General features: G+C 46.4%; 1 protein-coding gene across 1 annotated transcript in view; it reads right to left on the reverse strand.

Moving 5' to 3' along the window:
- Positions 1-19,811, reverse strand: part of LOC119968652 (uromodulin-like 1) — a 102,640-nt gene that overhangs the window by 63,660 nt on the left and 19,169 nt on the right. Inside the window, exons 3-9 of the mRNA XM_038801272.1 lie at positions 18,164-18,261; positions 15,843-16,029; positions 11,081-11,221; positions 6,403-6,513; positions 4,868-5,122; positions 3,904-4,016; positions 2,009-2,228 (exon numbers count right to left, since the gene is read on the reverse strand). Of these exons, the coding sequence (XP_038657200.1) occupies positions 2,009-2,228; positions 3,904-4,016; positions 4,868-5,122; positions 6,403-6,513; positions 11,081-11,221; positions 15,843-16,029; positions 18,164-18,261 (1,125 nt within the window). The remainder of the gene's footprint in view (positions 1-2,008; positions 2,229-3,903; positions 4,017-4,867; positions 5,123-6,402; positions 6,514-11,080; positions 11,222-15,842; positions 16,030-18,163; positions 18,262-19,811) is intronic.

Genomic DNA, 19,811 nt, shown 5'->3' on the forward strand with positions numbered 1-19,811 from the left:
TGGAGTGGCAATTGGCCTCGCCGGGATAGATTCCCATTCCTCGGGGTGGAGTCTGCAGGCTGACGACACTGGGAATGAAGGTCGGGCAATGTTTTAAACTAATGGCCAGTCAATCCATACACAATGGCAGCGTTCGGCCCTGACCGCAGACTGAAAATCTAACCCATGATCTCTGTCCAGTGGACTGCACGTGCAGGGTTTGAATGGAGCTGGATTCAAACTTTAATGCCAGCTCTGACTGAGCACTATGCTGACATCCACTGATCAGATTCCACAATGAAGAATGGTCATAAGCTCAAGGGTATCGCAGATTGGCCAATGCCCCTGTGGAACCAAACATTACCACCAGGCTGGATCTTTAGAGAGAGTGTGTGCTGTAACGATTCAGAAGAATGGCTGCCTCAATATTCCAGTCTACCCTAGAAATTTCTCTCAGCTCCGACCCAGAGATTCTCCCTGCCTGCCAGGTGGGGTGGAGATGGACTCTTCCCTGTAGCCCCATTTCAAGGGTTGAAATTTACTTCAACCCTTCGGATATTATTACCTCAGAATTTCAGGTCCCGGTATTTTTGCCTGAAATTGCAACTATATATTCGCCTCACTTCTTCAGCTTGTTGCCTGACCTACATTGCCCCCATGGAAGCAGCCAGCTACAGCAGGTTCTATTGCCGGCAACGCAGCGGGAATGCCTCAACAGACACAGGATCTCTGTCCCAAATATTAAACAGATCCCACCTTAATGATTCGGAACGGCCTGGACAGTCAGCAGCAGAGGTCCTGCCCAGCTACAGTTTCAGCGCGGGAGCGGGAAATACAGCAAACAGTCACGCATCCCAAAATGCATCACAGAAACATTTTCTTGTTTTTAATAAATTTAGAGTACCCAATTCATTTTTTTCCAATTAAGGGGTCAGTTAGCATGGCCAATTCACCTACCCTGCACATCTTTGGGTTGTGGGGGCGCGACCCACGCAAACGCGGGGAGAATGTGCAAACTCCACACGGACAGTGACCCAGGGCCGGGATCGAACCTGGGACCTCGGCACCGTGAGCCAGCAGTGCTAACCACTGTGGCACTGTGCTGCGCCTACAGGAACATTTTCAAACAAAATTTGACCACAAATCAGAAAAGGAGATACAAGGACAAGTGACTTGAACTTGCTCAAAAAGCTAGGTTTTATAGAGTGTCTTAGAGTGGAGACAGAAACAGAGAGAGACACAGGAGAGATACAGAGAGGCATAGCGAGAGACATAGGACAGACACAGAGAGACACAGGAGAGATACAGAGAGAAACAGAGAGAGGCACACAAGGGCAGCACGGTAGCTAGCTAGCACTGTGGCTTCACAGCACCAGGGTCCCAGGTTCGATTCCCCGCTGGGTCACTGTCCATGCGGAGTCTACACGTTCTCCCCGTGTTTGCGTGGGTTTCCTCCGGATGCTCCGGTTTCCTCCCACAGTCCAAAGACGTGCAGGTTAGGTGGATTGGCCATGATAAATTCCCCTTAGTGACCAAAAAGATTAGGAGGGGTTATTGGATTACGGGGATTACGGGGATAGGGTGGAAGTGAGGGCTTAAGTAGGTCAGTGCAGACTCGATGGGCCAAATGGCCTCCTTCTGCATTGTATGTTCTAAAAAACCAGAGAAACACACACACAGAGACACATCCAGAGACACGCACACACAGAATTGGAGGAGTGCAAAGATCTTGGAGGATAGTAGGACTGGAGGAGGTGACTGAAATAGGGAGGTACAAGGCCGTGAAAGGATTGGCAAGAAAGGATAAGAATTCTAAAATCAAGGAGTTGCCAGAACAGAAGCCAAGGAGCACAGTGGGTGGGGAAATGGGGCTTGGTCCAGGTTCGGACACAGACAGCAGAGCTTTGGAGGAGCTCAAGTATTTAGAAAGAGTAAAGTGTGAAGCTGCCATAAGAGTAATGCTTTCATTTTAGTTAAGAAAGCATTTACACCTTCTACGAATATGAGGGGCCAGGTCTAAATGTCTTACCTGAAATGGAGGTGCTGTTCTGATCATACACAAAGACAGAGCTATTATACAGAGAGGAAATCAGTGCAGAGGATATATTCCAGATACTCAGTTTGATTCCTTGATCAATAACAATGTCAAAGTTCACCACAATGCTCCCATGGTTGAGAGATTTTATCCGGACCAGAATTTTCCCACTTTGATATAATTGATGGATTGTTGGTGGGAGGGAGTTTTCAAGCTGAAATAAAAAGAGTTATAAGCTCTGATAAAAAGTCATTACTTCATTCTGTTTGATTTTATGCTCGTCAGTGTTAAGTTCTCATTTGAGTCACCAGATTCTGATGAGTGTAGCCCAGTGTTTATGGTAAACCCCAAGGTTGAGTCAGATACCAACAACAGCAACCATAGCTGACATTTATATTGCATCTTCTAATGGAATAAAGCATCCCAAAGTGCATCATGGGTGCAATACAAAACTGAGCCATAGCAGAGATATTGCACCAGATGCCCAAACATGTGGTCAAAATGGTAGGTTTAAGACGTGTCTTAAAGGAAGAGTGATGTGGAGAGGTACAGAGGAGTAGGAATGTCATTGTGTGCCAGCGTTTGGATGAGAAATAGGAAAGGGTCAAGCTTAAAGGAAATTTGTCACTATGGACTAGTGGAAGGGAAGGATAAAACAGAGGCAGTCGATTGGATGATCTCGATCTTAGTCCATGCCCCCCCCCCCCCACACTTATTATTGGAGGTGTGGGTGGAGGGGGCAGGGAGAGGGGTTTGAGGAGACAGTTTGCTGGGGAGAAAAGGAGCCGAGGGTTTTCATTACCCACCATGGATTCTGGAATAGGAAACGGTATTAGCGGACATGAGCGGGTTGTGTTTTATTTTATTTTTTTTTTAAATGCACTTTATTCAAACTTATATCAAAGTAGGTTTCAGCAAATAAACACCCCGGGAAACATTCTTCCCAACAATCAACTATACAGTTTGTACAGATTTTTCTCCTTTTTCACCCCCCTCCCGATCACCCACCCCCTCCCCCCACCCCCCTGCGACAAACAGCTCCTCAAACACGGTCACAAGCATCCCCCACCTTTTCTCAAACTCCCCTGCTGAGCCCCTTTAACAGCAGGAAGTCATACAGGTCACCCAACCATGCTGCTACCTGGTTGTGTTTTATGTGGCCCAGCCAGATCTGACAGTCTATGGATAAACCAATTGTTCGCCATCTCTTTTCAAGTCTACCACCACCTTTACTTGTGCAATGAAATTCAATGGACCAAATTCTCCAACCGTTCTCTGGGTGCAGGATTCGCTGACCCCGCCGGCAATGCCCGCGGATTTCCTGGCAGCGTGGGGTGGCTTCAATGGGAATCCCCATTGGCAGCAGTGGGAGCGGAGATTCCCGCCATCAGAGAGCGGTGCGCTGCCTCCCGCTGCCAAGAAACAGGCAGCTGGGAGGCCGGAGAATCTCACCTAATAAGTCCAATAATTTGAGGGATAGCATCAGAAATCTGCTGAAGATGTGTAAAAGCCCGATGTTTCTGCAGGGATCCTTCAGGAAGGCAATTTGCCACCTCTACCTCTTCCAAGCTGCCTATGACTGTCTTGTGGTACAGTGGGTAGCGTCCCTACCTCTGGGCCAGAAGCTCCAGGTTCAAGTCCGTCACGACTTAATGGCCACGCAAGAGGCGTTCATAATGTGGCCAAACAGGCTGATTATTTAAATACTTCCAATGCGCCTGAAGGCAGGCACTAAGAATGGGAGTTTTCTGGTCAGCTATACTGCAGAAGGCAATGGCAAACCACTGCAGTACTTTGCCAAACATAATCATGGACCAATCCAATAGAAATCCATGATCGCCAACATCTAGGTACCTGAGGAGGAGGATCTTTTTGTTAGGTATCTTTACCTCTTGGTACCAAAGCTTCGTGAACTGCTTAAATTCACTGCTACTGGTGTTGCCGAGGGTTTCAGTGAAGTTATAATTCAGAATCTTCGCCCGTCCGTCCAATAATAATGCGGCTGCAAAGAATAATTGGAAAAGTGCATTACCATCCAGGGAAAGTCCTGGAACCTCTACCCTGTTACCATGTACTGTTTACTGCCACCCTGTTAACCTGTTGCTTAATGGCTCCATGGTGCTGAACATAGGCTGGCAGAGTTAATAATAATAATAATAGTTTTATGATTGTCATAAGCAAGCTTACATTAACACTGCAATGAAGTTATTGTGAAAATCCCCTAGTCGCCACACGCCGGCGCCTGTTCGGGTACACGGAGGGAGAGTTCAGAATATCCAATTCACCTAACAAGCACATCTTTCGGGACTTGTGGGAGGAAACCGGAGCACCCGGAGGAAACCCACGCTGACACTGGGGAGAACGTGCAGACTCCGCACAGACAGTGACCCAAGCCAGGAATCGAACCTGGGACCCTGGCACTCTGAAGTAACAGTGCTAACCACTGTGCGATCGTGCCGCTGCAGGGTGACCTCCAGCTGCGATAGATCAGGAAATTATTGATTTCGATGTGCAGTTGAGTCAGGTTTGCTGTACATTGACTCCGGTTGGAAAATGCATGCGCGAGGCATCTGGTTAGAGCAAGAACCGGCCCACATCAGATACTCTCCATGGTCAATGGTTTGTGGGCCCCCAAGTGCAGAATAACCACTGGGGTGAGGTAACAAAGAGCTATCTAACCTCCGAAACCTCACACAAACAGGAATCAATGCTCCCAAGATAAGGGAGAACTGGAGAAAAAAAGGTCTGGCCGGGAAATGGCTAAATTTAATCAGAATCTTTTGCTGTTATCAGAGAGGAGGAAGCTATTCTGGAAGGTAAGCTCCGGGATATGTCCAAGGGCCGAGCCATTACCTGTTTTCACTTTTAGCTCTTTGGCAAGTCTGGCTTCGCAGGATTGCCAGTGGATTTCCACTGTGTAGAGGACCCCAGGTTCCAATCCGGTCATGGTCCATTTCATTTCCTGCGTCTCTATTTCATCCACGACACCATCATCTTTCAGCACCCGCACAATAACCTTTTGGTCTTCGCCGGCAGCTGTTGCCCAAACGACTTGGAAGCTGACGCTGGTGACATTGGCAATGGCCACGTTTGTAACTGGAGAAGAAGCTGTTGAGAAGGAGTGCATTGTCAGCTCGCTCACTTTCAACATCTAATGTAACAGTATTGACTATTACCAGTCACAAATAAAGACATTATATAGTGTAAGGTGTTAAGAGTCAATAACTTGCACGATACAATTACTGAACATTTGGAACAAAAGGAGCTAAGCTGAACAGGTCAGCACAGATTTCTCAACAAAAACAGCAGACACGACATGGAATCCAATGGAGTGCTGCTCAAAAAAGAGACATGCTGTCGAAGCTTTTCATGTTTCACTCATCAGGTCAGATTTTCAAAAATACCAAATCTCAAAGCGAACAACCATTTATCCTGCAAGGGAAGAGGGGGCTGGTTGTTTGCCAAGTTGACTCTGATTGGTAGAGGCATTTCCATAGGGTCCACCTGCCAATCAATCAGCACCCTCCTCTCATGCAGTATAAATTGATGTTCCCTTTGAGATTTGGAATTCTTGCAAATCTGTCCTGATAAGTGCAGGTTGCAAAGCTTTGATGGCATGTCTCTGTTTTCAGCAATACTCAAGTTCTGCACTACCAAGCAACTGTGTGAATTCATTGAAGAAATAACAGAGTCTAGTGACAGTAACTGGACTGGAAGTGGTTTCTCTAACTTTTCATAGCATCAACAATTTGCATCGATCGAGTGCCTTCAATGTAGGAAAACGTTATGAGTTACTTTACAGGAGCGGAAGCAGACAAAGTTTGTCACGTGGCACTTGTACAGGTATTAGGACCAATAGCCCTAAGCTTAGTTAAAAGGAGCATCTTCAGGGAGGAGAGAGCTTGAGAGGCTGAAAGGTTTGGAGAGGGAATTCCAGAGCTTGGGAACTAGGCAGTTAAAGGCATGGCCACTAAAGGGGTAGCAATTTCAGGCAGGATGTACAAGAAGCCAGAATTGGAGGAAGGCAGGGGCTTTTCTGTGACCATCTGCAAAGTCAGTAGTTTATCAAAAGGCGAGCTCGGAGTGTAGGAATGCTTACTGCTGCCGGAGAATCAACAGCCTGGGCTGAAACTCCGGCTGCCGTTCCTCCTCGTGTACTCACCGAGATTTTAGTCTATTTGTGCAGGTGAGCAGGACAATCACAGGTTGGTGAGTGCGCAAGCTCAATTACTGATTCTGTTTAAATCTCAAACACTCAGCCTTCCCAAAAAAAAGTGGAACAGATACTGGAATAACTCTGGGGAGGCGGTGGCATTGTGGTATTGTCACTGGGCTAGTGATCCAGAAGCCCTGGGTAATTCTCTGGGGAAGGGGTAAAGGATACATACAGCACAAGGTCCTTTCAGTTGGTTTTGACATTTCCCGATGGGTGATTGGTGATGGGGCTATGTTCGACTGTCCCAATGTTGTATTAGGAATCAAAAGAGCGGTAGTCACTTCTGTAAAAAAAACAGATTGTTTTGAAAAATATTTAGTTTCAAATTTTCAATAAATTAAGAAAAATCCATATGTACGTACCTATGAACATGTGACCTAGCAGCAGGAGGAGGCCACTCGGCCCTTCGAGACTGCTCCGCCATTCAATAAGATTGTGGCTGATCTGATTCTAACCTCATCGCCACTATCCTGCTGACCTCAATAATCTTTTACATCCTGGTTAATAAAGAATCTATCTCGCTCTGCCTGAAACATATTCAGATTCGGCTTCCACTGCCTTTTGAGGAAGTGAGTTCCATGCACCACGTGGACGGAATTTCTCCTCATCGCCGCATTAAATGGGCGACCACTTATTTTTAAACAGTGACCCCTTGTTCTCGACCCGATCCAATTTGTAGCACACTCATGCTCGATTCGGAAGGATGTGAATTCAAGGCCAACTCCAGAGACGACAGCACAAAATCTAGGCTCCAGTGCTGAGGGAGTGCGGCACTGTCAAAGAAATGTCGAACCACAGCCTCGTCAGCTCTCGGGTGGATGTAGAAAATCCCATGGCACTGCTTTAAAAAAGAGCAGGAGAGTGTTCCCCGGTGACGGGGCATATGATTATCCACTGACCATCACTGCAACAGATTATCTGGTCATCATCTCGTTGCTCTTCCTGGGAACTTACTGTTTCCAAATTGGCTGCCACATTTCCTACATTACAGCAGTGACGACACTTCAAAAGTACTTTATGGGTTGGAAAGTGATGTGACACATCCCAGTGGTATGGAAGAAGCTATAAACATGCAAATCTTTCTTTCTGGCCTGTGCTGAGTGCTGTTTGACCAAGATAAACTTTTGACCACTTCATAATAATAATCTTTATTAGTGTCACAAGTAGGCTTACATTAACGCTGTAGTGGGGTCGTACAGTGGCACAGTGGTTAGCATTGCTGCCTGTGGCGCTGAGGACCCGGGTTCAAATCCCAGCCCTGGGTCACTGTCGTGTGGAGTTTACACATTCTCCCTGTGTCTGCATGGGTTTCACCCCCACAAGCCAAAGATGTGCAGGATAGATGGATTGGCGATGTTAAATTGCCCCTTAATTGGAAAAAACAATTGGGTACTCTAAAATTAAAAAAAAACACTGCAGTGACGTTACTGTGAAAATCCGCTAGTCACCACACTCCGGCGCCTGTTCGGGTACACTGAGGGAAAATTCAAAATGTCCAATCCACCTAACAGCACGTATTTCGGGACTTTTGGGAGGAAACCGAAGTTCCCGGAGGAAACCCACGCAGACACAGGGAAAACATGCAGACTTCGCACAGACAGTGACCCCAGCCGGGAATTGAACCCTGTAATTGAAAATATGGAAAGATATGTCATTTGAAACATGGAAGTCTGGCAATATCTGATCTAAGAGTACATGAGAGAATGTAGGGAAATATCCCACAAAGGGTTAACTGCAGCTGCAGGAGAGGATTGTGAAATGCAGATAGCCTTTGTCAAACAGGCTTAGCAAACAAAACAGGCAGGTCTTCCAAGTCACAATTGAGTGAATTTTAGTACACAGATAAAAGCAATGTTTCACACCTTCTTGAAGTTGGCTATCTAAGTAAGCAGCTGGAAAAGAATGGATAAGGTATTCAGCTGAATTGGGTGACAAATGTTTAAATGTGAGGCAAGTCTTTTGACTCACAACCAATTGAATTTTTAGTATAAAGCTAAAAGCAATATTTCACACCTTCATTGAAGTTAAGTAAGCAGATGGAAAAGAATGGATGAGGTTCCGTTGAATTAGGTGACAAATGTATAGGTGCGAAATTCTGCTGACATCAGGTAAATTAAAGAAAGCTGGAGACCACGTGTCTACAGGGGCTGTTTAGCACACTGGGCTAAATCGCTGGCTTTGAAAGCAGACCAAGACAGGCCAGCAGCACGGTTCAATTCCCGTAACAGCCTCCCCGAACAGGCGCCGGAATGTGGCGACTAGGGGCTTTTCACAGTAACTTCATTGAAGCCTACTCGTGACAATAAGCGATTTTCATTTTTTTTTCTACGAGAACACAAATTAGACCCAAATCAAAGTCAAAATTATGAGCTGGGGACACAATTTGATAATTTGATAATGACAGGAATCAAAAGTCACACCACTTTGAATTCAAAGCATTTTTGAACATCACAAAGGATACAATCTAATCAGAGATCTATGAGATGAGGTCATGCTCAAAATTAATACTTAGTTGTGTTAGAAAAATTCAGATTAAAGGTACCTTTTACAATCCAAGTGAAATAAAAGTTACTTTACAATAAAGTTATAAAAACTTAATAACTGCTAGAAGGGGGATGTAAACGCTAAGAAAGGGGACAGCCAGCAGAGTCAGCTGAGAGTCAGCTCAGAGCCAGTTCTCACAGTTCGGTACATGGGAAAGATAGAGCATAGCAACCGAGCAGACCAGCGAATATATCTGAGGAAGACCAAAAGCTAAAGAAGAGTGATATCAAGGTGGACCTGAAGGTCTCTTCAACCAACCAGGAGAATCCAGAAGCAAGATCTTTTTACTTTTCTGTAAAGACAGTGATTGCATTTTTTAAAAGAAAAAATATAATAATAAAATAACTTTAAAGTTTTAACCTGAAACGGTGGTTATTACAAAGTCTACTTTGCTTACTTAGTAACGCGGGACCCAGGATTGATGCTACTAAGTGGTAAGTAGCTAAAATTCTTCTGCGAAGGTATGGGTTTTACAAAGTCTACTTTGTTTACTTAGCAACGCGGGACCCAGGATTGATGTTACTAAGTGGTAAGTAGCTAAAATTCTTCTGTAGAGGTATGGGTTATACCGGGGGATAATTTAAAATATAGTTTGACCTGAATAGCACCCACCTAAGCCTGCATCGGAGTCAGGGAGTGAGAATCCCTGTTCACCATTTAGAATGTCGGCCCTTTTTGGTATAGGGGTAATTCTAAGAATAGTGGTGAGTTTTTAACTTCAACCCGGGTCCCCTGGCGCAGGGAAGCAACAGTGCTCACCACTGTGCTACCGTGCCGCCCCACTTCCATGCCACGTCCATGTCTGTAACATTGCCAGTCTCGTGCAGCAGTACACTTGCTGCTGTTGCTTTGATTAACTCTGGGCCTGATTATTCCGACAGACTCCGAATGGGCCAGGCACCTTTCTCCCTTCACAAGCATGAGCTCGTCCAGAAATCAGCGACCCATATCCTGAACCACACCGGTACATGTTCACTCATTACCCCTGGGGGCTCAGTAACCTTCACTGGCTCCAGGTCTGGCAACACTGCAATTTAAACACTCTCACCCTGGATTTCACTACACCCTCATCCCATTTCTGTAACCTTCTCCAGCCCCCACAACCTTCCAAACCTCTGCACTCCTCCAGTTTCTAGCTCTTGCACATCTCCGGCCATCTGGTTCCTGAGTTCAGAACTCGCTCCCTGAATATCACTGCCTCTTGGCTTCACTTTCTTCTTTTAAGACACCACTTAAAACCGACTCCATTCTGGAGCTAAAATGCCCCTATGTGGCTTGGGGAAACATTTTGCTCGGTACCACTTCTGTGAAGTGCCTGGAGTGCTTTACTATTGTAATGGTGCAATATACCTGCTAGCTTTTGTTGTTATTGACGAATGAGTGTGTTTCTCTGGCTTTAGGGCCTCTATTGAGTCAGTATTCCCACTCCTGCTCACGATAATCAAATCACTCCCACTGCATGACAGGCAGTGCCATGAAAGAACCAAATATATCAGTCCAAAGAACCGGACTAGGGCAATAGTTTAGATACCAGTCTTTCACCTTGAGAACTTGGCCTAGCCTCCTCAACCACATGACCCTCCACAGGCCAAGTGGATCAGCACCGAGATCCAGCTGGGAGTGAAGCCTCCAACACAGGGCATACAGGCAGAGGATCAGCTCTTTCGACATGGTTAGCACTGTTGCCTCAGGTTCACAGGAGTAAGATGCTCCCGTCTCCAGTCACGGAGCTGCCAGTTGTTTGCTCGCCAGTTGTTTTCTGTACCAGCATCTGCTGCCCAGCTGTTGCCAGCAGCCTGAAACCCCTCTCTCGGACTACTTCCTCGCAATGGTGAGAAATACAAGCCTCTCAGCAACACCAAGCGATAACTCTGTGGCATTGGTTGAGCAGCTGAGCGTGATTGTCCATTGAGTAGACCAGGGCTTCCATTATCCCTGATGACTGCCCACTAAGTGCACACCAGGTTCACCCTCATTCACCCTCATGGTGTTTCTCAGACTTATGACAGACTGAAAATCAGAAACCGGCCCACAAAACCCTTTAACTTAGCTAAACAACTGGTTAACTGGACATCTGGTGGGTTCCAGATAGCCTCTATCTCACTGATTATTGCATCGCATTCCAGAGGCAGGAGGATGCAGTGCTGCTCACCCGGAACCAATCGCACCTCCATCGGAAACTGAAAATCTAGTCATCTGGACATTTGAGATGGGGAATTGTACCATCCCCCCCCAACACACGCAGCCTGATTCAAGAAACAAATAATGCTCTGTCTTGACTCTAACATTAGCTGAATGACAATTACCTCGGCAGTCTCTGCCTCTCCTGGAAGGATCTCTGTCTGTGAAGCCATTCTGACAAGAGCAGTTGTAAGACCCTTCGGTGTTCGAACAGATCGCTCTCAGAGAACAGGAATTCAACTCTGCATATTCACATTCATTGACGTCTGCAAGAGAAGAGAATGGTAAACTGATGCAAAAAAAGAATCATCTGTAAGACCAAAATTTGAGAAAGAACAGTTCAAATCTCCCAATGTTTATTACAACGGGGTAAAGTGACTGGGGCAATGCTATTTCCTAACATCTTAAAACATCCGTTTATACAAAAGGGTTTCCTCAGCCATTTTTCTTTCAGTTCATCCTCACCTGAAGATGTCGACTCCTTAACAGGAAACAGGTTGTCAGACAAGAGTTGTGGAATTGCGGAACTCTCTGCCGAAAGGTTTGATACGGGGGTCGTTAGGGAATTTCCAAACGGAGAGGCTTTTGTTTAGTGGGAGTATTGAAGGAACCAAAGCTGATTATGGAGTTGCGTGGCGTATCAGCCATGATCGAATTGAATGGCGGAGCAGGTAAAGAGTTCAAATAGCCTTCTTCTTTTCCTCTGTCTTTGATAAGGATGCAATACTTTACTTGCTGGGGGTCCTCTGTTACCTCAGCGAAATGGCCTGGATGGTGAGTTCAACCATCAGCACCCAACCCTGTCATTCAAGATCCAATGGTCACCCATTTTTAAAAAATTACTTCATTTAACACATTAACACATTAACACATTAACCTGGGACGTGGGCGCACTTGCTAGGTCATCATTTATTTCCCATCCCTAGTTACATTTGCCTCTTGAACCGTTGCAGGCTCTGAGGTGTAGGTACACACTCGGTGCTGTCATGGAGGAAATTCCAGGATTTTGGCCCAGCAACAGTGAAGGAGCGGCAATATGTTTCCAAGTCAGAATGGTTAGTGACTTGGAAGGGACATTTCAGTTAGTGGGGTTTCCAGGTATCTACTGCCCCTTTTAGATGGTAGTGGCAGTGGGCTTGGAAGGTGCTGCCGAAGGAACCTTGGTGAGTTACTGCAGGGCATCTTGTAGATGGTACACACAGCTGCCACTGAAATGAAATGAAAATCGCTTATTGTCACAAGTAGGCTTCAAATGAAGTTACTGTGAAAAGCCCCTAGTCGCCACATTCTGGCGCCTGTTCAGGGAGGCTGTTACGGGAATTGAACCGTGCTGCTGGCCTGCCTTGGTCTGCTTTCAAAGCCAGCGATTTAGCCCAGTGATAAACAGCCCCTGTTCGTCAGTGGTGGAGGGATTGCATGTTTGTGGAAGGGGGAGCAATCAAGTGGGCTGCTTTGTCCAGGGTAGTGTTATGCTTTTTGAGTGTTGTTGGAGCTGCCCTCATCCAGGCAAGTAGTGAATATTCCATCTCTCTCCTGGCTTGTGCCAGGTTTTGAGGAGTCAGAAGGTGAGTTACACGACACAGGATTCCTAGCCTTTGACCTGCTCTGGTCGCCACAGTATTAATATGGCTAGTCCAGTTCAGTTTCTCATCAATGGTAACCCCCAGGATGTTAATAGTGCGTGATTCAGCGATTGTACTGCTATTGAATGTCAAGGAACGATGGTTAGATTCTCTCCTATAGGAAATGGTCATTGCCTGGCCCTTGTATGGTGCGAATATAGGTTTCCACTTCTCAGTCCAAGCCTGGATATTATCCAGGTCTTGCTGCATTTGGCCATGAACTGCCTCATTTTCTGAGGAGTTATGAATGGTGATGAACATTGTGCAATGATCCGTGAACACCCCCACTTCTGACCTTATGATGGAAGGAAGGTCATACTCTGGCAGTGATGTTCTGGAGTTGAGATGACTGACCTCCAACCACCAAAACCTTTGTACCAGGTATGACTCCAACCAGCAGAGAGTTTCCCCCCTGATTCCCATTGACTCCAGTTTAGCTCGGTCTCCTTGATGCCATACTTAGTCAAATGCAGCCTTCATGTCAAGGGCAGTCACCCGCACCTCTGGCATTCAGCCCTTTTGTCCATGTTTGAACCAAGACTGTAATGAGGTCAGGAGCTGAGTGACCCTGGCGGAACCAAAACTTAGTGTCTATGAGCAGGTTATTACTGAGTAAGTGGCACTTGATTGAAGCTGTTGATGGCCCCTTCTAACACTTTGCAGATCAACGAGAGTAGACTGATAAGGGCAGGAACTGGTCAGGTTGGATTTGTCCTGTTCTTGTGTTCAGGACACACCTGGGATATTTTCCACATTGCTGGGTAGATGCCAGTGTTGTAGCGGTACTGGAACAGTTTGGCTAGGGGCATGGCAAGTTCTGGAGCACAAGTCTTCAATACTATTGCCAGAATAGTGTCAGGGCCCATTGCCTTTGCAATATCCAGCACCTTCAGCTCTTTTTTGATGTTGCGTGGGGTGAATCGAGTTGGGTGAACACTGGCATCTGTGATGCTGGGGGCCTCCGGAGGAGACTGAGATGGATCATCCACTCGGCACTTCTGGCTGAAGATTATTGAGATTGCTTGAGACTTGTCTTTTGCACAGATGCGCTGGGCTCCTCCATCATTGAGGATGGGAATATTTGTGGAGCTTCCTCCTCCAGTGAGTTGTTTAATTCTCCACCACCATTCATAGCAGGACGTGGCAGGACTGCAGAGCTTAGATCTGATCCGTTGGTTTTAGGATTGTTTAGCTCTGATTTTCACATGCTGCTTATGTTGTTTGGCACATAAGTAGTCCTGTGTTGTAGTTTCACCAGGCTGACACCTCATTGTTAGGTATGCATGGTTCTGCTCCTGGCATGCTCTACTGCATTCTTCATTGAACCAGGGTGGATCCCCTGGCTTGGTGGTAATGGTAGAGTGGGGGATATGCCAGGCCATGAGGTTACAGATTGAGGCTGAATACAATTCTGCTGCTGCTGATGGCTCACAATACCTCATGGATGCCCAGTCTTAAATTGCTAGATCTTTTCTGAATCTATCCCATTTAGCACGATGGTAGTGCCACACAAGAAGACTGGGGCTGGTTTAGCACAGTGGGCTAAACAGCTGACTTGTAATGCAGAACAATGCCAGCAGCGCGGGTTCAATTCCCGTTACGGCCTCCCCGAACAGGCGCCGGAATGTGGTGACTAGGGGCTTTTCACAGTAACTTCATTGAAGCCCACTTGTAACAATAAGCGATTATATTAGGGTCTGGTTTAGCACAGTGGGCTAAATAGCTGGCTTACGATGCAGAACGATGCCAGCAGTACGGGTTCAATTCCCGTACCAGCCTCCCCGAACAGGCGCCGGAATGTGGTGACGAGGGGCTTTTCACAGCAACTTCATTGAAGCCTACTTGTGACAATAGGTGATTATTACTGTTATTATTGAGAAGATGGACGATATCCTCAATGTGAAGACGGGACTTCATTTCCACAAGGACTGTGCGGTGGTCTTTCCACACTAACTTCATTGCACTGTTAAAGTAAGCCTACTTGTGACAATAAATATTATTATTATTACCGATACTGTCATGGACAGATGCATCTGCAGCAGGCAGTTTGGTGGGGTTGACGATATCTAGTGTGATTTTCCCCTCTTGTAGGTTCCCTCACCACCTGCTGCAGTCCCAGTCTAGCAGCTATTGCCCTTTAGTACCCGGCCAGCTCGGTCTGTGGCGGTGCTACCGAGCCACACTTGGTGATGGGCATTGATGGGCACATTGTGTGGCTTTTCCAACCTCAGTGCTTCCCCCAAGTTGTGTTCAACATGGAGGAGTACTGATTCATCAGCTGATGGTGGCCAGTATGTGATAATCAGCAGGACGTTTCCTTGCCCATGGTGCCATGAGACTTCATGGGATCCAGAGTCGATGCTGTCAACTCCCAGGGCAACTCCCTCCTGACTGTATACCACTGTGCCGCCATCTCTGCTGGGTCTGTCCTGTCGGTGAGACAGGACATACCCAGGAATAATGATGGTAGTATCTGGGACATTTTCTGTAGGTATTATTCTGTAAGTATGACTATTTCAGGCTGTTGCTTGACCAGGCTGTGAGACAGCTCTCTCAACTATGGCACAAGTCCCCAGATGTTAGTAAGGAGGACTTTGCAGGGTCGACGGGCTGCGTTTGCCGTTTCCGGTACCTGGTCGATGCAGGGCAGTCCGCCCAGATTCATTCCTTTGTGTTTCCTTTGTCATGATTGAATACTGAATGGTTTGCTCGGCCATCTCAGAGGCCTTTTAAGAGTCAACCACATAGTTGCGCATTTGGAATCAGATGTAGACCAGACCAGGTAAGGATGGCAGATTTCCTTCACTGAAGGGCATTAGTGGCAGCAGTTACAGGATGGCCAGTAGTTAATGGAGGCAAGGGCTGGCGGGGGGGGGGGCTGAGGGGTTGGGGGTAGAGATGGAACAGCAGCAAGGGCAGGAATGCCACTCTCTCGTTGGAGCCCCTCCCTCCTGATGCCAGATCTGTCGACCGCCTGACAATGAGGGACCACCTCAAGAAGCCGGCAAGCAACCCAGCAGGGTTAGCCAATCATGAAATGGACACTTAAACTTAAGGATCTCAATTGTCCTTAAGGCGGGGGAAAGCAGACACCACATACCCGCCAGCGGAGGCACGTAGACAATGGGCACTCATCTATCCCACCATCTACCCCACCCACATTGGCATGGCCCACCTCCCAGCCCACTCCCATACAGAGAGTAAAATTCCAGCTAATGATTTTGTCTCAAGTTTTATCTGAATAAATATTAAAGTTAAAATGTACCTTTGGTTTCCAAGTGACAAACTTCAGCAATGTTGATTAAAACCTTTTGCAACTCTTTCGATATGTTCGCCAGTGTAGTTGGAGGTCTGGTGCCCAGTAAAAGATTTGACACAGTTTTGTGCCCTCCATCCTGTTGGGTGTGGATGTGATACATCGAGATGTTCAATGGGTGCAAAGTGCCAATCACCTGGAGGGAAAGCAGAAGTGGCAATGGTGAGTCATAGATAATTTTTCCAAGAACAGATGACTAGAGATCAGCATGTTCCCGGCCGCCAAGTACCTCGAATGGCGATCGAACAGTTCCGGCCACAGACCATAATCCATGGCTTTATTGACAAACTTTATCATGGTCATCGCTCGTCAGCGAATCGATTGCATTATGACAAGCCCTTAACATTTAAACTGGGGGGAAAAAATATTTCATTTGGAACTCAGGATGAGCAGCTGCTGTAGTTGGGGAAGATTTTTAATATCCCCTGAGACATATAAGTAGTAAAGAAAGAAATAAGTTAAGAATTGCCATTTATATCATGGTTCTTCACAATCTCAGGACCTCAAAGTGCAGACGCTGTTGGTAAATTTGGTAAACACTACTTAGAACATAGAACATACAGTGCAGAAGGAGGCCATTCGGCCCATCAAGTCTGCACCGACCCACTTAAGCCCTCACTTCCACCCTATCCCTGTAACCCACGAACCCCTCCTAATCTTTTTGGTCACGAAGGGCAATTTATTAATGCCAATTCACCTAACCTGCACGTCTTTGGACTGTGGGAGGAAACCGGAGCACCCGGAGGAAACCCACGCAGACACGGCGAGAACGTGCAGACTCCGCACAAACCCAGTGGGGAATCGAACCTGGGACCCAGGCGCTGTGAAGCCACAGTGCTATCCACTTGTGCAGTCAATATGCACAAAGTAAGCTCCCACAGACAGTATTGAGATACATATCTGGGTCATCTGTTTTGGTAAAGGCTTGTCTGAACACTGGGGAGGAACCCACTTCTCTGCTTCAAAATAGTGCCCTTGGAGAGCAGGTGGGACCACAGTTTAACAGTTTACCAGGAAGGTGGTACTGCCAAAAGTGCAACTCTCCCAGAGCACTGAACTTAAATGCCCGCTTACATTTTGTGCTCAGTTCTCTAGAGTGGGACTCCCGCACATGCTACCAACAGCTCTGTGCTCACACAATACATTGCAGCAAACAACACAGGCTGACCACAGCAGAAAGCTGGAAATTCCAGGTGCTCAGATGGTGCAAAATGGCCCAGATTTTGCGGTCAAGAATTTGCTGTGGTAGGGCAGCACGGTGGCACAGTGGTTAGCACTACTGCCTCATGGCGTCGAGGACCCGGGTTCAATCCCGGCATCAGGTCACTGTCCGTGTGGAGTTTGCACATTCTCCTCGTGTCGGCGTGGGTCTCACCCCCACAACCCAAAAAAGATGTGCAGGGTAGGTGGATTGGCCAAGATAAATTGCCCCTTAACAGGGAGAAAAAAAATTGGGTACTCTAAATTTATATTTATTAAAAGAAATTGCAGTAAAGATTTTGTGGCAGTAATGGCCACAAAATTACAGGCCAACTATCCTTTGTCGAAACATCCGAACATCTGCAAAAGCTGCACCTTTTTTTTTGGACATCATCGACCTTCAGCGTGGGAAGTCTAGTTTGTTGCCTGCTCTATTTACCTGCCAATTCTCGTGGTTAACTTGTCAAAAAAAATACATTACAGGTACTCTTTATTTATTATTCAGTGGGACATCTTACTTTTCTTGTCATTTTATTTTGTTTAGACTATAGCTGGCCGATGCTTAGACGATTGTAATGTAAGTTTATACATGGTATCCAAGAAACAGGCTTGTGGGCGACACGGTAGCGTAGTAGTTAGCACTGCTGCCTCATGGCGCCGTGGACACGGATCACTGTCTGTGTGGAGTTTGCACATTCTCTCCATGTCTGGGTGGGTCTCACCCCCACTACCCTAAAGGATGTACAGTGTAGGTGGATTGGCCACACTTAATTGCCCCATAATTGGAAAAAGAAGAATTGGGCACTTTCAATTCATCAAAAACAGAGTTGACTGAAATCCAAAACGCAATCAGTTCCCAGCGGTTTGGATAGAGGGTCCTCAACCTGTATTGGCAGTTCCCATCATTAATCCACTCAAACTGATAGCGATATTTGGATTTCTGCCTTCAACTGCATATGGCCGTCCACAGCAAGGAAGTAACATAATAAATGTATTTTGAATAAGTAATTATTAAATATTAAGCTAATCAATAATCGGTTAAAATAGCGATGGATAAAGGGTTGACATACCGCTGAGTGCAAGAATCTCAGGTGATTCATCAGATCGAACTCGGCCTGCTCAACCTCCTGCTTCACTTCAATCAGCAACTGGAAGTATCCTTCACCCTCTGTTAAAAGACAAAGCAGAAAATGGCACGATGCCCTTAGTGATCACATCTTGCCAATCCTCACCAACACCAATCGGTAATCTGGTAAAGAATGCCAGCTGCAAGAGGTGGATCCTTTTCATGAACACGATTCCAATTTTTTTTTAACCCTGCTTCCATACTGATAATAATTTCTGAATGATTTTTCCCTAATTTCCCTGTTTTCAAGGTCATTGCTATGAACACTCAAATCCAGCTCTCACTCCTCAATCTTCGTGGGCGGACACTTAAGCCGCCTATGTCCATTCATTTACTTCAACTATTAGAGTTTCCATTAAAGCAACAGCCAAATGGCTGCCACGGTGGCACAGTGGTTAGCACTGCTGTCTCACAGAGCTAGGGACTCCGGGTTTGATTCCGGCCTTGTGTGACTGTCTGTGTGCAGTTTGTACATTCTCCCCGTGTCTGCATGGGTTTCCTCCGGTTGCTCTGATTTCCTCCCACAGTCCAAAGAAGTGCAGATGAGGTGGATTGGCCATGATAAAATTGCCCCTTAGTTAAGGGTGGGGTTGTGGGGTTATCTCAGGGTAGAGGGCCTAGATAGGTTGTTCTTTCAGAGGGTCAGTGCAGACTCGATGGGCCAAATGGTCTCCTTCTGCACTGTAGTGATTCTATGGATAGTAACTTCATCTAAACCTTCCTACATGCGGGATAATTTCCAGGCCACTGTGTCAGGGTTTATAGATGCTCCCTTACTTCAGTAAGTGGCATTTCAGACCAATTGATTGTGTCACTTGGAGATGTTCCCTGAACAACCTGACACTGGATCAGCTGAGCAGCCAGTTAGATCAACCCAGCAGCCTACAAGATAGAGTGGTTCAGTGAGAAGGAACTGTTGCAGGTTAAATAGTTCCACACCATAATAATCTCACAGTTCTGATTCCTTACTTTGGGCCCCGTATCTAAGGAAAGATGTGCTGGCTTGGAAAGGGTCCAGAGGTTCACAAGAATGATCCCTGGAATGAAGAACTTGTCGTATGAGGAACGGTTGAGGACTCTGTGTCTGTACTTGTTGGTGTTCAGAAGGATGAGGGGAGATCTTATTGAAACTTTCAGGATACTGTGAGGTCTGGATAGAGTGGACGTGGAGAGGATGTTTCCACTTGTAGGAAAAACTAGAACCAGAGGACACAATCTCAGACTAAAGGAACGATCATTTAAAACAGAGATGAGGAGGAATTTCTTCAGCCAGACGGTGGTGAATCTGTGGAACTCTTTGCTGCAGAAGGCTATAGAGACCAAATCACTGAGTGACTTTAAGACAGACATAGATAGGTTCTTGATTAATAAAGGGATCAGGGGTTTTGGGGAGAAGGCAGGAGAATGGGGATGAGAAAAATATCAGCCATGATTGGATGGCGGAGCAGACTCGATGGGCCAAGTGGCCTAATTCTGCTCCTATGTCTTATGGTCTTATTATAGATTGGATTTTATTGAATTTGGAAACAATTTTAACACAGAATGATGTTAGGAAACTGTTACGACACGCTGGGTGAGTGCATGGTCCCAAC

This window comes from Scyliorhinus canicula, chromosome 7 (genome assembly GCF_902713615.1).
Source record: "Scyliorhinus canicula chromosome 7, sScyCan1.1, whole genome shotgun sequence".
Lineage (NCBI taxonomy): Eukaryota > Metazoa > Chordata > Chondrichthyes > Carcharhiniformes > Scyliorhinidae > Scyliorhinus > Scyliorhinus canicula.